We start from the raw sequence: 15,493 nt of genomic DNA, 5'->3' as shown, positions 1-15,493 counted from the left end.
CCATGTGGATGGGACCAGGGCCATCTGCTGCTGCTTTCCCAGGTGCATTAGCGGGGAGCTGGATCAGAAGTGGAGCAGCCAGGGCATGAACTTGCACCCATTTGGAATGCTGGCGTCATAGACCTCAGCTTATCCTGCTGCGCTACAGCGCCTGCCCTGGTTTTCCTTCTCTTAATAGACAGGCTAAGAATGTGCATGATATTCAAAGAAAATAATGAGTTGGTGTTAATCCGGGTTGCAGGGAAGAAAAACATCTTAGATTAGATCTGTGTGAACTTCTGAGGGGCAAGTATGAAATGAACAATTTTTTTAAAGATTTATTTTTTATTTATTTGAAAGGCAGAGTTACAGAGACAGGAGGAGAGACAGAGAGAGAGATTTCTTCTGTTTGGCTCACTTCCCAAATGGCCACAACAGCCTGGGCTGGGCTGAGCCAAAGGCGGGAACCAATAACTCCATCCAGGTCTTCCATGTGGGTGACGGTTACCCATACTTGGCGCATCATCTGCCGCCTCCCAGGTGCAGTAGCAGGAAGCTAGATCTCAAGCAGAGGTGGGACTTGGTTCCAGGCACTCTGATATGGGATGTGGGCTCCCAAGTGCTGGCTTACCCACCGTGCTACAGCACCCAACCCCTAAAACATTTTTCTTTCATGAAAATATATTGTATGATCATCTGTGCCTGTCCGTACTGAAGACAGAAAGAAAAACCATCCCATGTACTCAATATTTCAAAGACAATTACTTTAATGGTACTGTATACTCCTCCAATATTCTTTTATTGGTATTTTTCATAATTGAGATCATTAGTGTAGATGTAATTTACAACCAGCTTTCAAATGTAGTCCCAGTATTTTCTCATTCTGTTAAAAGTCTGCAGATGAGCAGCTGGATTCAGCCCGGTTTTCTTGTCCCTGCCCTTGTTCTTGGCTGCTCTCATCCTTCTACTTTTCCTCCCTGTTATCTTCAGGGCCCCATGATTCCTCGTGCTCTTGCTTGATGTTTCCTGAGAGCCCTGAGTCTGTGTGGAGTGGTTGCAGGGTTTTGAGATTCCGCTGTTTTCTGGAAGCTCAGGTGCTTCTTGGGTTTCACATCTCAAAACCCAGCCTGCTGCTTCAGAGCGCACGTTTGAGGTAAGAACAATTTCACATGCTCCTTCTCCCTGCTCTGTGTTTAGGCCACCAGCCAGACAGATCTGGAGAACTGGGTCACTGCCATCCATTCTGCTTGTGCATCCCTTTTTGCAAAGAAGCACGGGAAAGAAGACACAGTGCGACTCCTCAAGAGCCAGACCAAAAGCCTGCTGCAGAAGATCGACATGGACAGCAAGATGCGGAAGATGGCGGAGCTGCAGCTGTCCGTGGTGAGAGACCCAAAGAACAGGAAGGCCATTGAGAACCAGGTACTGTTTGTTTACCCTGTATTTTCTTTTTGTTAAGAAAAGATTCATGTATTATTTATTTTGAAAGATTTACAGAGAGAGGGGGCAACACAGAGACAGAGAGAGAGAGAGAGAGAGAGATACTCTTCCATCTGCTGGTTCACTCTCCAGGTGGCTGCAGCAGCCAGCACTGGACCAGGCTGAAGCCAGGAGCTTTATCCAGGTCGCCCACGTGGGTGGCAGGGGACCAAGCACGTGGGCCATCTTCTGCTGCTTCTCCCAGGCCGTCAACAGGGAGTTGGGTTGGAAATGGGGCAGCTGGGACAAGAACCGACGTCCATATGGGAAGCCAGCATCTTTCCCTGCTATGCCCCAGTGCCAGCCCTTGTTTCTACCGCAGCTCATGGCGCTCTCACAGCAACGCAATGCAGACTTACATTGTGCGAGGCTTCCACACATGCTGGGGAATAGTTCCTCTGTTTGTCGTTTCGAGTCCTTCCCGGCTGTGCCTTTGGGACGGGAGATCCACTGTGCTTCTGAGCTGGGTGCTTAATCAGGAACTGATTTCGTTGTGGCTCACAATTTGGAGGGCTGAGGGACCAGAGGGCATTTTGCTGACTCTGGCGAGGGCACCCTGGCTACACCACATGATGTGGGTGGAGGATGTGTGAGGGCGATCACAGGTGTGGTGGGCAGTGACAGTGATTCAGGGGACATGCTTGCTCCTTTATAGCGAGTCACTCTCACCTAAGCAGCTCCGATTAGGCCCCACCTCTTAAAGGTCTCACTATCTTTTTTTTTTTTTAAGATTATTTATTTACTTGAAAGAGTTACGCAGAGAGAGAAGGAGAGGCAGAGAGAGAGAGAGAGAGGTCTTCCATCTGCTGGTTCACTCCCCAAGTGGCTGCAATAGCCAGAGCTATGCCAATCCGGAGCCAGGAGCTTCTTCCGGGTCTCCCATGTTCACCACCTCTTAATATTGTCATCCGGAGGTCCAAGCTTCCAACTTATCATCTTTGGGGACATACTCTAATCCTGTCCAAGCCACAGCACTGATTCTTGCATGCTTTGTGTGGGGAGCAACTTGGACTAGACTAAGTTACTGGAATTAAGACTTATTCTATGCATCTGCTCTCCCACAATATGGCGCTGAGAAGGGAGAAACAGCTTCTACACAGCTGCCTCCAGTTCAACCAATAAACTGTAGGACCTGCTCCTGATTGGAGGAGAGCAGTGTACTCGGCGTGTGGGTAGCAGAGTTGGGATTGGTGGAAGAGGACTATAAAGGAGGAGAGAGACAACATGCACCAGGAACATCTAAGGGGAACATCTGAGGGAACACCTGTGCAGCCCCCGAGAGAGCCGGCCGGCGGTGTGCCGCTCCCCTGCGGAAGTGGGGAAAGTGGCCAGGGGGAACCGCCCTTCCACAGAGGTGTAAGGGACGGTAGCCAACCCGGGAAGAACCAGCAGCAAACCCGGGGAGGGCCGAGCAGACAAAAGAACAACGCAGGGTCCTGTGTCGTTCCTCCGCAAAGAGGGGGAGCGACACTTTGCTCTTTGCTGAGCAAAAACCATGTCAATAAAACTACTTTGGAGATTAGGTGTACAGAACTCTAATGCCAAATGTGACTTTGGAAAGAATTGTTTGGTATACCAGCTATTCCAGTGTCCATGGATTCCAAAAACCCAATCATGGACGACCAGGAAATGCTTTGTGGGGTCTAGCTTCTCGCTCATGTACTAAGTAAGTAGGAAGCTCCCATTCTGTGTGCATTTTGGAGAAAGGGATGCAGACTTTTACTTTTCATGCTCCTGTGCCCAAACAACCTGACCAGCTTGGGCGAGCGTTCGTGGGAGCTCTGGCATCCCTCTGTAGGTCGGATCCCTGGCCTGGAGAGCTGCACTGCGCAGTTTATTGGGCGTGCTCTCGTGCTCTCGGGAACAACACCAGCAAGGAAGTGAAGAGCAGGACCGGGAGGACCACGTGGAGTTGTGACGCAGGTGATCTCCCAGGAAGCCCTGGAGCTGCTGGGGTCAAGCAAGGGGGCCAGGCCTCGTGCCCTCCCGTCAGTGGCTCCCCGCAGCTTCCCTCGGTGGGGATCAGTTCCTGAGTGGGAGCACTGGTGCTCCTGGCGGCCGTGGGGAAGGATGATCCTGAAAGGAGGGTGCACTACAGTGCCCACGACAGTTCCCTCCAGATGTACTTGTCCAGTGATTTGGGAAACTGAGTGAAGAATTGGGTGGAAATGGGGTATTGGGTTTTTTTTTAATTCTTGACACATTATTACAGAGAGAGAAGATTTTTAAAAAATCATAGCAACATTTTGAAAAGAAGTTTTACCTACAATTTTTAAAAATTATTTATTTATTTATTTGGAAGTCAGAGTTACACACAGAGAGAAGGAGAGGCAGAGAGAGAGAGAGAGGTCTTCCATCCTCTGGTTCACCCCCAATTGGCCACGATGGCTGGAGTTGTGCTGATCTGAAGCCAGGAGATTTCTCTGGGTCTCCCTTGTGGGTGCAGGGGCCCAAAGACTTGGGCCATCTTCTACTGCTTTCCCAGGCCATAGCAGAGAGCTGGATCAGAAGTGGAGCAGCCGGGACTCGAACCACTTCCCATATGGGATGCTGGTGCTGCAAGTGGTGGCTTTATCTGCTACGCCATAGTGCCAGCCCCTACCTACAGTTTTTTATTTAAATCACGTGATATGAGTCACCCATTATGTCTGAATGTTTAGAATTGTTTTTCATCATATGTATTTGAAAAACTTAGCATGGCTAGAAAGAAACTTTTGGCTGTAAATAGGAGAGTGAGCAAAGGTGTGCATTCAAATGCTGTATTTGTGATAAAGCAAGGGTTTGGAATGCATCATTGATTGTAGCGAGATAGGCAAATCATCCCTGTCTCCGCCCCCCTCCTGCCCCTCATCAAGTACTTCTGACTGATGTACAGTGCAGGAGGAGCTTCTGGCCATACCCTTGTTACCTGTTTGCTTCACCTGTTCTCACGTCCTTCTTGTCTTTCTCCTTTCTGCTTAGTTTCCCATCTGCAGGTATTGCCATACCTAACAGATGCATCAGGCTTTAAGAAACAAAAATAATGATAAAATGTAAATGTATACTTTAGTTAGAGAGCAAGGCTTATGAATGTGACCCTGGAGAATCTAGCATGATCTACATTAGGTGACAACTGTTGTCTTCATCGTGTGCTATGAGAGATCGGAAGACTGAGGTTGCATGTGATCTGGGGAAACGGAGATTTCTTAGAATAATGGCCTTAAATGTTGGGAAGAGGCATGCAAGCATGCAGGGTTTCCAGGCCGGGAGGAGGGACAGTTTGGAGCAGGAGTGGTAACTCGGGGCTCCTGAGGATACTGGCATAGTGGGGTTAGGCGGAGAAGTGATTATTAGTCGGCAGTTAGGGTGAACAAGTACTTGTCTGATTTTTTTCAGGGTCTTTGTCTTGGTGTTAACACAATACCATAGACTGGTGACCGGGCAGGGGCTTGAAGGACAGATTAAAGTGAGAAAGGATCATCAACCACACAGCCCTGGTTTGAGTGTACAGATACAAGGGCCTGGTCCCAAGTGACTAACAAGGACGTGACCATTTAGATGCAAAATATATACCAGAGTGTGTAATTTTCTAGAAGTCCATGTAGAATTTTAAAGATAGTGGCACCCCTGGATGGATCTGTCCCTCAAACAGGATATGCTGTTTACCGTGGGTGTACCTGCTAGCAGGTCCAAACTCCAAACGGTTCAAACAGGAAGTGAGAAGGAAGGTGCCAAGGAGAATGCAGGGCCTGGAAAGGCACTTGGGGGTTAACATGAACACAGCTGCTGCCCCCAGAGCCCAGCCTGTGTTCTCTATGCCTCTGCTGGCTATGCTGGCAGAGCCTCACGCTGCTCACCGCTGGGAAGAGCGTGGTCCTGAGGCAGCTTTCATCTGTGTGGGGTGGAGGGTGTGGTGCCCTGTCCCGGTGATGGGCCTGGACATCAAAAAACCGGAAGAAGTGATGCCCAGTGTTTTCTTTTTTTTCTTTTCTTTTCTTTTTTTTTTTTTGACAGGCAGAATGGACAGTGAGAGAGAGAGACAGAGAGAAAGGTCTTCCTTTGCCGTTGGTTCACCCTCCAATGGCCGCCACGGCTGGCGCGCTGCGGCCAGCGCACCACACTGATCTGATGGCAGGAGCCAGGTGCTTCTCCTGGTCTCCCATGGGGTGCAGGGCCCAAGCACCTGGGCCATCCTCCACTGCACTCCCTGGCCACAGCAGAGAGCTGGCCTGGAAGAGGGGCAACCGGGACAGAATCCGGCGCCCCAACCGGGACTAGAACCCAGTGTGCCGGCGCCGCAAGGCGGAGGATTAGCCTATTGAGCCGCGGCGCTGGCCACGCCCAGTGTTTTCTTTGTACCACCTCGCAGGTGCGCAGTTTCCAGCGTCCACCAGCCACAGTGGCCTGTTGTCAGAAACGTGACTTGTGAACTGCAGAGCCTTTGAGTCTCCAGGGAACCCTGATAAAAATCTCCTAGTGGGGGCCAGAGCTGCGGTGTAGTGGGCTAAGCCTCCGCCTGCAGTGCTGGCATCCCATATGGGCGCTGGTTCTAGTCCCGGCTGCCCCTCTTCCTATCCAGCTCTCTACTGATGTAGGGGAAAGCAGTAGGAGATGGCCCAAGTGCTTGGGCCCCTGCACCCACATGGGAGACCTGGAAGAAGCTCTGGCTCCTGGCCAGGATCTGCCCAGCTCTAGCTGTTGGGGAGTGAACCAGCAGATGAAAGACCTTTCTCTGTCTCCTCCTCTCTCTGTAATTCTGTCTCTCAAATAAAGAAATCAAATCTTTTTTTAAATCTCACGCTGACAGCAGTGGAAGAGTACGTCTTTAGTTCTGCCAATCTGATATCTCGGGAGCCGTATTTCAGTCCTGTAGGAGGGAGGCCCGGCTTGCACTCAGATGTTTAGGTCTACGGAGAGAAAGGGTGATTCGGCAACACCGAGAGGGCCCAGCGTGTGTGTGTGTGTGTCTGTGTGTGCGTGCGCGCATGTCCTTTATTGTATGGGGGGTTTCTTTATGATCGAACAAAGGCCAAGCAAACTTTCAAAGACTTTTAATTTCTCACCAAGTGATTTTCTTCCCTTGACTCTGGTTTGTAAATGCTGGACTGATGATGTCACAGCTGGTGCTGTACTCTGAGTGGCGGGGGGTTTTGGGGAGTTTAGCTTTGCACAGATCCCAGGTCTTGTCAAGAAGGAGGGTGGCCGCCACGTCGGGCCCTTTATCCATTCTTTGGCAGAATCGTTACGTTACTTATTTTAAGCACATCATCCGAACACTGCTAATTTTCACATCCATTCTCCCCTCTGCCATCACCTGGCCCTAAGCCCTTCCTGCTTCTTCCTAACCCACCGGTCTCCTCCACCCCTCCACCCCACCATCCCTCCACCCCCCACCCCTTCTCATAGTACTCTTATATAAGGAAACAATTTGGGTCGATCTCCAGGAGAACCACCTGAAGACCTTCTCCTCACCATATTGGCGGTGGGTCACATGCTGTGGGTCACACCACAGTCCTTGCCGTGTTGGCGGTGGGTCACATGCTGTGGGTCACACCACGGTCCTCGCCCTGTTGGCGGTCACTGTGGGTCACACCACGGTCCTCGCCCTGTTGGCGGTCACTGTGGGTCACACCACGGTCCTTGCCGTGTTGGCGGTCGCCGTGGGTCACTCCGGCCCTCACGGTCGCTGTGGGTCACGCCACGGTCATGTCTTCCCGCAGGGCCTTGCTCTGGTGTGGCGATTTCGTTTGCTGTGCCTGCTGCCCTTCACTGGGGACAAGCACCAGCTTAGCCTTGCTCTTAGGAGATCGTCCTTACTGGGCATCGTCATGGGAGGCCCCACAGGTGGAGCGACCCACAGGGCAAGACCATTTGGAGTATGGTCTTGTCGATATCACACGGGAGCAGTGGTCTCTACAACACCCTTTCCAAACTCCTGTCAAAGGGCATTGCTTTATCCATGCAGCATTTACGAATCTCAGCCCCACTATATACTTTTTCCTATGTAACCCTTTCCCAAGAGAGCCCGAAAACCAAGTCATAGCAGACTCTCCCAGTACTAGAGAGCGTACAGCGTAGCTGATGTTATGCACGATCGAATCTCTGGCGCAGGTTTTCTTTGAAGTAGCTGGGTGGAGGAGGTCATCACGGTGCCTTTTCCAAATAAAAAGACCATTGCAGTCATGACCGCTGAGCTTCCTGCTGTGAACAGGATCACATGCTTCCCTTAAAATGAACCAGCCCTGGGTCTTGTCCTCGGGCCTCTGTGTATTCGTGGGGCAGGGTGATGCAATTCTCTTTCGAGCATGTCCAACACAGCCCAGACCACGCCGCCAGTCTGCGTGCGGAATTGCCTTTGAAGGTCCCCGGGGGAGGACGAATGGGAAATTAAGTCCAGTTAGTACTTTAGTTTCCTTTCCGTTTATTATTTTAACCTCCCAGATGGCTTCCCTCACCCTGCCTTGTTGTGGGCCACTCTGCAGGGGGCCAGGCCGCTGGCTTCACCCAGCTCATGCGGCTGGGGAGACGCTAGGGTGGGTGAGGGGGCTGTTCTCAGCTGCTGGGGTGGAGGGGTCCTGGGCTCTGTTTTTTCCATGTTTACTGAATCAAGTTTTCGAATGACCAAGGAGGATGGATTGAGTTTAGACACCTGGGAGCTCTGGGCAAAAGGAACAAAGCTCTGGGGAAAATACAGTGTGTGTGTGTGTGTGTGTGTGTGTGTGTGTGTGTTGGGGGAGGCAGTCTGGGGAGCACACTGTTGGTGAGAGGGCTCTAGGGAGACCCAGCGAGATGCTGGAGGTGCAAAGACACGGGCTCCGTTCAGCAGGCTGCAGGGAGGTGGCGTCAGTGTTTCGGGCTGGCGAGCAATGGGTGAGTGGTCATGGAGAGCACACCCTGGCAGGCAAGGGTGCACACACATCTCTGCCCTCGGGTGCTCTCTCTCTAGCACTGCCGGGCCTTTGATTTTGGCCAGAGACTATGCATTCAGAGCAAGGGTGTTCCAGAGAGCTGTTGTCGACAGACACGGGACGTTCAGCCTCATTTGTTGTCAGGGAAGACTTGCCTCTGTGGTTCCACCCCTCGCCGGGACTTTGTCCTCAGGTAGAGAAGACGCCACCTGCTGCTAGGGACTGTCCCTCCCCCATTCCTGGCTCACCCCTTCCCATCTGTAATGAGGCGTTAGGAGCTGCTTCCTCCAAGGGGCCACCCTTGACCCTCCTTCCACTCAGTCCAACAGCGATTCCTCACTACTTGCGTGTTTCTTGCTGTCCGTTTGCATCCCTGCTCCCATGACGTTGCTAAGTTCTCTCCTTCCGCAAAATGGAAGCTCCTTAGAAGCTGGGACTTGGAGCTGGTGAACACACATATCCGTGTCTCTCTCGTGCGTCCTACGAGATGGTCCTCTACCCTGCAGGCGGCTGAGGTATTCTGCCCAGGGCTCTCAGCATCTGTCGCTCAGGCCTTCCCTCCCCACCCTCCAGCTAACATGTCCTCTCTGTGTGCTTCCATCCCCACGGTCCCCCTTGTTCATTTCTCAGGCCTTGATCATACATGGTTTCAGGGTAAGTCCATGAGGTCCGGGTGGATGGGTGGGTGGGTTTGTGGCTGGATGGATAGAACAGGTGGACCCCGTTCATGGAGTAGTGAACAGACCCTTGGGTGAAATGAGTTTTCCATTATCCTCAGCTGGTAAGTGGCAGAGCTGGGGTTTGAACATAAGTCCCTCTAACTCACAGGCTTGGATATCTCTCTGGAAGACACTGGAGCGGCACATGGTCACTCATTTTTGTAACTTGAGTTTTCCAGCTCAATTCATTGGGGACTATACTTGTAACAAAATGGAGTGCATTTTAAGGTATGTGAATTATCACAAAGGCAAAGAAAACTAATTCTCTAAACCTTAGCTGCTTGTTCTACCCACTCGTCAGGTTTGGTGTAATCTGTGTCACTAGTTGGATTCTTCTATGAAGACAGAGGTCTTAGTATTTGGAGAATAGAATGGGAATTTTTCAGCATATTCCACTAAAAAGAAAAAAAAGCCTAATTATCTATTTTTTAAAAAAAGGTTTATTTATTCAAAAGTCAGGTACACAGCGAAGGAGGCAGAGAGAGAGAGAGTCTTCTATCCGCTGGTTCACTTCCCAGATGGCCACACTGGCCGGAGCTGTGCCTATCTGAAGCCAGGAACCATTAGCTTCTTCTGGGTCTCCCATGAGGATGCAGGGGCCCAAGACTTGGGCCATCTTCTGCTGCTTTCCCAGGCCACAGCAGAGAGCTGGAATGGAAGTGGAGCAGCCAGGACTCAAAGTGGCACCCACATAGGATGCTGGCAACTGCAGGTGGTGGCCTTACCCGCTATGCCACAGCGCAGGCCCCATAATTATCTTTTAAGACCATTTGAAATACCGTGATTAAATGACTAAACTGTCAAAAATATTTTTCCCAGCAATATTGGGTGTGGCAGGAATGTGCCTGTGATCTTTTCTGTGTGTCACTTACTCATTTTGTTATTTTCAGCATTGGGCTTCGTCACCTCCTCCCTCCTGCTTTCTACAGGAGATCATAACCTTTCTGAGCCCCTTTAGTGACTGTGGCTACATTAGCTATAGGAAGAATTTCTGTCAGTGATAACGATGGGAAGTTTCCCCTGTCATTTGTTGTTAAAAGTTTCTCCTTTTACAATGAAATGAAAAGATGATGAAAATCTTAGTAGAGTGTTTTTTTTTTTAAATCCATGTTATTTTTTATGTCTTTTTCATGGATGTTAAAAGAAAGCTCAATTTATGTACAGGTTGTGTTTTTAACATCTTGTCCTGATGTTTATCTTTAAAAATAAATCTAAGGGCAATGGTCAGTATTTTAGGAAGTTAGAGAAAACAGGGGGAAAAGTCTCAGTTTAAGTGGGCTGAATTTGAATGCCAGGGCTGGGAGGCAATTGAAATGCAAAATGTTGAACAGGAAGAGGGCACCTTAGAGTTGAATACCTGTAGAATGCATTTGTGGGGAGAAAGTTGGCAGGCTGAGATAGGTATCTGGACCACGCACACGCCCATGGTAGGGGCCGGAAGGCCTCTGCTACACTGCGGATCCTTGATGGCATCCTGCCCTCCGCAGTTGCTCACGTTGGTGTCAGTTTGGGTCTTTGCATGTCTGGAAGGGCCAGCTTGTTACTTGACTTGGTCATGCCATTTTCCTTCTGGGCCTCAGACTCCACCAGTGAGAAACAAGGGGAACACAGCTCCTTTGCAAGTTCCTTGCATACTTGACAGGCTGCTTGTATGTGACTGGCTCTGTTTGGAGCTTGTACACCCAGCCCTTTGCTCCTGCCTTGCCTCTGGGAAGCCCAAGCATCTGAATCCACATATTCACTATACGTTTTGATGCACAATCTTCCAAGTCCATCTCTACAACTTTGCTTTTTTTTTTAAAAAAAAAATTCTTTACTTTATTTGAAAGGCAGAATTAGAGAGAGGGAGACAATGAGACAGAGATCTTCCATCCTCTCGTTCACTCCCCCAAATGGCTGCAATAGCCAGGACTGAGCCAGGCTAAAGCCAGGAGCCAGGAACTCTGTCTGGGCCCAAGCACTTGGGCCACCGTCTGCTGCTGTCCCAGCTACGTTAGCTGGGAGCTGGATCAGAAGCAGAGCAGCTGGGTCTCAAACCAGAGCTTGCATCAGTGCCTGCTTCGTAGGTGGTGGCTTCACTTGGCTGTGGCTCAATGCTGGCCTCCTTCTGTACAACTTTGAAAAGGACAATCAAGCACTTCATTATACTTTATCCAACCACAACCTCATAAGCTCACCGGATTCTCACTGTAAAGAACAATGATCTTCAAAGCAAGGCAGATGTTATCTCTAAACATGCATCGGAAGTGTGCTGATGACGGCTTCCTTCGGAGGCTGTGAGTAGTCAGGGATCTGCAGAGAAGCGGTGTGCACACATGGGTGGACAGATAGACTTCTTATAGGAAATAGACAATTGTGAAGGTGGTGACGCCCCAGCATCTGCAAGATCAGTCAGCAAGCTGGGACCCAGGAGTGCCAAGGGTGTGTGTCCGGCGGAAGGCTATGAGCCCAAGACTAAGAAGAGCCCATGTTTCTGTCAGAATCCAAAGGCAAAGAGAAAAGCCAGGGTCCCAGTTTGAAGTCGGACAGGCGGACTTTGTACTCAGCGCAAGGAAGGCTGGAGTGGCTGAGGCCCGCCCACATTTGGAAGGCATCAGCTTGACCCGTCTCCCACTGAAATACTGGTCTCATCCCCAAATACCGAGATTGTAGTAGACAGTAGTAATCTGAGCACCCTGTGGCCCATCAAGTTGTCACCTAAAAATCAAGCATCATGAAGGTTCCCATCAAGAAAAGGACAAGGAGTGTTGTTGAAGTAGAGGAGTTGTTGAAATAGAGGTCACTTTTCCTTCACGTTTTCTATAAAATTTATAAATTCTATAAAATTTATAAATGACCTCCACAATGAACATGATTGACCGAGATACTAATTCTCTCTTTTATTTTATTTTTTTATTTTTTGACAGGCAGAGTGGACAGTGAGAGAGAGAGATAGAGAGAAAGGTCTTCCTTTTGCCATTGGTTCACCCTCCAATGGCCGCCAGCGTGCTGCGGCCGGTGCACCGCGCTGATCCGATGGCAGGAGCCAGGTGCTTCTCCTGGTCTCCCATGGGGTGCAGGGCCCAAGCACTTGGGCCATCCTCCACTGCACTCCCGGGCCACAGCAGAGAACTGGCCTGGAAGAAGGGCAGCCAGGACAGAATCTGGCGCCCTGACCGGGACTAGAACCTGGTGTGCTGGCTCCGCAAGGCAGAGGATTAGCCTAGTGAGCCGTGGCGCTGGCTTGATACTAATTCTCTTGAACTGAAATCCCATTTTAGCAAAATCCTTGTGCTTCTGACTGCTTCAGGCTACGGGGGTCTCCTAGCCCTGTCTTCCCTCTAATCAACCTAAGCCTCAGGATCCGTGTTCTTCCCTTGAATTCACCTGCGTCCTGGGTGGAGCAATCTACAAGTGCTAAAAATGATTAAAGTGCTTCTGATAAAGTTTTTTGGAAGATTTTTATTTATTTTTTTGAAAGGTAGAACTAGAGGCAGGAGAGAGCTAGAGAGAGGTCTTCCTTCCACTGGTTTACTTCCCAAATGGATGCAACAACCAGGGCTGGACCGATCGGAAGCCAGGAGCTTCTTCTGGGTCTCCCACGTTGGTGTAGGGGCCCAAGAACTTGGTCCATAGCAGAGAGCTGGATCGGAAGTGGAGCAGCCAGGACTTGAACTGGCGTCCATGTGGGATGCCGGCACTGCAGGTGGCAGCTTTACCTGCTACACTACAGGACTGGCCCCTCTGATAAATTTTTTTATTTTTGCAGTTCCTTCTTTCTTTTTTTATTTTTTTAAAGATTTATTTTATTTATCCAAAGGACAGAGTTACAGAGAGAGGTAGAGACAGAGAGGTCTTCCATCTGCTTGCTCATGCCCCAGATGGACACAATGGCCGGAGATGCACCGATCCAGGTCTCCCACGTGGGTGCAGGGGCCAAAGGACTTGGGCCATCTTCTACTGCTTTCCCAGGACATCGCAGAGAGCTGGATCAGATGAGGAGCAGCTGGGACTGGAACCGGCACCCATATGGGATTCTGGCACCTCAGGCCAGGGCTTTAACCCACTGCGCCCCTCTGATAAAGTTTTGATTCCCTGTGTATCATTTGTGATAGAACTGTCTTAACCTATTGGTGGTGATTTGATGTGTAGTCACATAAATACATTAAATGATGCTTTTGAGAGTACTTTGTAAACTGAGGAATTCAGTGTCAGTGTAAGATCATGTATGTCATCTCTCATCTACTATGGCTCACGTTGACCTGGGTTTTCTCCTCTCCTTTCCTTTTCCCTGCTCCCCCCTCCTCCCCCTCCTCCCCCCTCCTTCCTTCCCCTGGACACCGCGGTCACTTCAGTGTGCTCTCTGACTTCCTTGTTCTACTGATAATGATGAGTCAGCACATGATTCCTGTGGCTCTGATTGCCATCCTGTTTCTTTCCTGCAGGAGTGTTGTACAGTGACCTAGATGAGAAATGCTAACAGGGCTGGCGCCGCGGCTCACTAGGCAAATCCTCTACCTGCGGCGCCAGCACCCTGGGTTCTAGTCCCGGGTAGGGCGCCAGTTCTGTCCCAGTTGCTCCTCTTCCAGTCCAGCTCTCTGCGGTGGCCCAGGAGTGCAGTGGAGGATGGCCCAAGTGCTTAGGCCCTGCACCCACATGGGAGACCTGGAGAAGCACCTGGCTCCTGCCTTCGGATCAGCACAGCGCGCCGGCCCTGGCAGCCATTTGGGGGGAGGTGAACCAACAGAAGGAAGACCTTTCTCTCTGTATCTCTTTCTCACTGTCTAACTCTGCCTGTCCAAAAAAAAAAAAGAAATGCTAACAGAGGACTTTGAGAGAGACTGGAAAACACCCAGGATTTGTTCTGCTTTTCCATGGGAAGGAACTGAGGGGACACAGTGTTCAGGGTTGGCAGTCCTCCCACATAGCACTTGCCAGTGATTGTGGATTCACTCAAAGTCCAGCGTGAAGGGTCCGGGTCTGTTTGCTGTAACTTGGCAAAACTGGAGATGCAGTGGTTAGAAGGGAAATGACGTAGCTCTTGAACTGGGTCTCGCGGGTCCCCTCTTGCATTTTGAGACTGCTCCTCAAGACTTTTTTTTTTAAAAAGACTTATTTATGTATTTGAAAGACAAAGTGACAGATTTCTTCCATCCACTGGTTTACTCTCTAAGTGGTCACAATGGCTACCGAAGCCAGGAGCCCAGAGTTCCATCCGGGTCTCCCACGTGGGTGTAGGGGCTCAAGGGCTTGGGCCATCTGCTGCTGCCTTCCGGGGATCATGAGGAGGGAGCTGGGTCAGAAGAGGAGCAGCCAGGACTTGAAGCAGCTGGCACTCGGCCTTGCAGGCGGCAGCTTTGCTCACCGCACTGCAGTGCCGGCCCTCCTTAAGACCTTTGGAGGGCCCGGTTTCTCTTGTGTTGCTGACTTCCTGTGTGGCCAGGTCATGAGAGCCGTTTTCGCCCATTCTGTAACAGATTCTGACATCCGCACCAAGGAGAGGAGTCCCAGCATTGGACTCCCTCTCTGTACCAACTCGTAACTTCGTCTCTTTAAGTCAGAAGGATTGGTTACTGGTGTGTTAGCAACTGTAGATACTTGAATTTTAATCAGATGGCCAGATGGTGATTATTCTTCAAGATACTGAAAATAGAAGTAAAAGTCCTGTTTGTATTTTTTCCTGAAGTCCATTTGCTTCTTATTGTTTTGACTCATGCACTTCAAAAGACCAGGAACACGAAGCCCCAGCTTCATTCATTCCTCATCTCTTTGTGTGCTGTAAACATGAAGTACATTGGAAAGCCTGGCTTACACGGTGGCTCCTGTCTTAGGTCACGATGGCTTGGTGTTTTGGCATGTCACTGTGTTGGGACCACCAGCCTTCTCGTTTTGGGTGGTCCTGGTGACCCCCAGCACTGTGAGACCAGCTCTCTGCTTCTGTCGGGAGAGTTCCAGGTGGTGTGATCAGGGAGCGCTGATTGGACCCACGTAACCCCAGCTGCAATGAATTTTTCCTTAAAGTTTGTGACAGGGATCTCATTTGAACCCAGCCCGTGAAAACTGACTTTTCTTTAAGTTGTCCATGGTTTTGCTTTAAGATCCAGCAGTGGGAGCAGAACCTGGAGAAGTTTCACATGGATCTCTTCAGGATGCGCTGCTACCTGGCCAGCTTACAAGGCGGGGAGCTGCCGAACCCCAAGAGTCTCCTGGCTGCCGCCAGCCGCCCCTCCAAGCTGGCCCTGGGCAGGCTGGGCGTCTTGTCCGTGTCTTCTTTCCACGCTCTGGTGAGTTCCCAGCGAGGGCTGTGTGGGCGCCACCCAGGGAGGGCCGGGGACGCTCCACTCTCTGCAGCTTGCTCCGCTGAGCCCGGCAGCTGCCGAGGGCTGCCTGAGGCCAGGGGCCTGGGCCTGGGGGGAGGAGACGGCGCGGAGTCCCTAGCTCCTCTAGTGC

General features: G+C 50.6%; 1 protein-coding gene across 6 annotated transcripts in view; it reads left to right on the top strand.

Moving 5' to 3' along the window:
- TIAM2 (TIAM Rac1 associated GEF 2) overlaps nucleotides 1-15,493 on the top strand; it is a 246,507-nt gene that overhangs the window by 141,997 nt on the left and 89,017 nt on the right. For all 6 annotated transcript variants that reach the window (XM_070073350.1, XM_070073355.1, XM_070073353.1 and 3 more), the window contains 2 exons: nucleotides 1,177-1,401; nucleotides 15,142-15,327. In XM_070073350.1, the coding sequence (XP_069929451.1) occupies nucleotides 1,177-1,401; nucleotides 15,142-15,327 (411 nt within the window). The remainder of the gene's footprint in view (nucleotides 1-1,176; nucleotides 1,402-15,141; nucleotides 15,328-15,493) is intronic.

The sequence above is a fragment of the Oryctolagus cuniculus genome, chromosome 5 (genome assembly GCF_964237555.1).
Source record: "Oryctolagus cuniculus chromosome 5, mOryCun1.1, whole genome shotgun sequence".
Taxonomy (NCBI): Eukaryota; Metazoa; Chordata; class Mammalia; order Lagomorpha; family Leporidae; genus Oryctolagus; species Oryctolagus cuniculus.
This window is presented reverse-complemented; position numbering and strand designations above follow the sequence as displayed.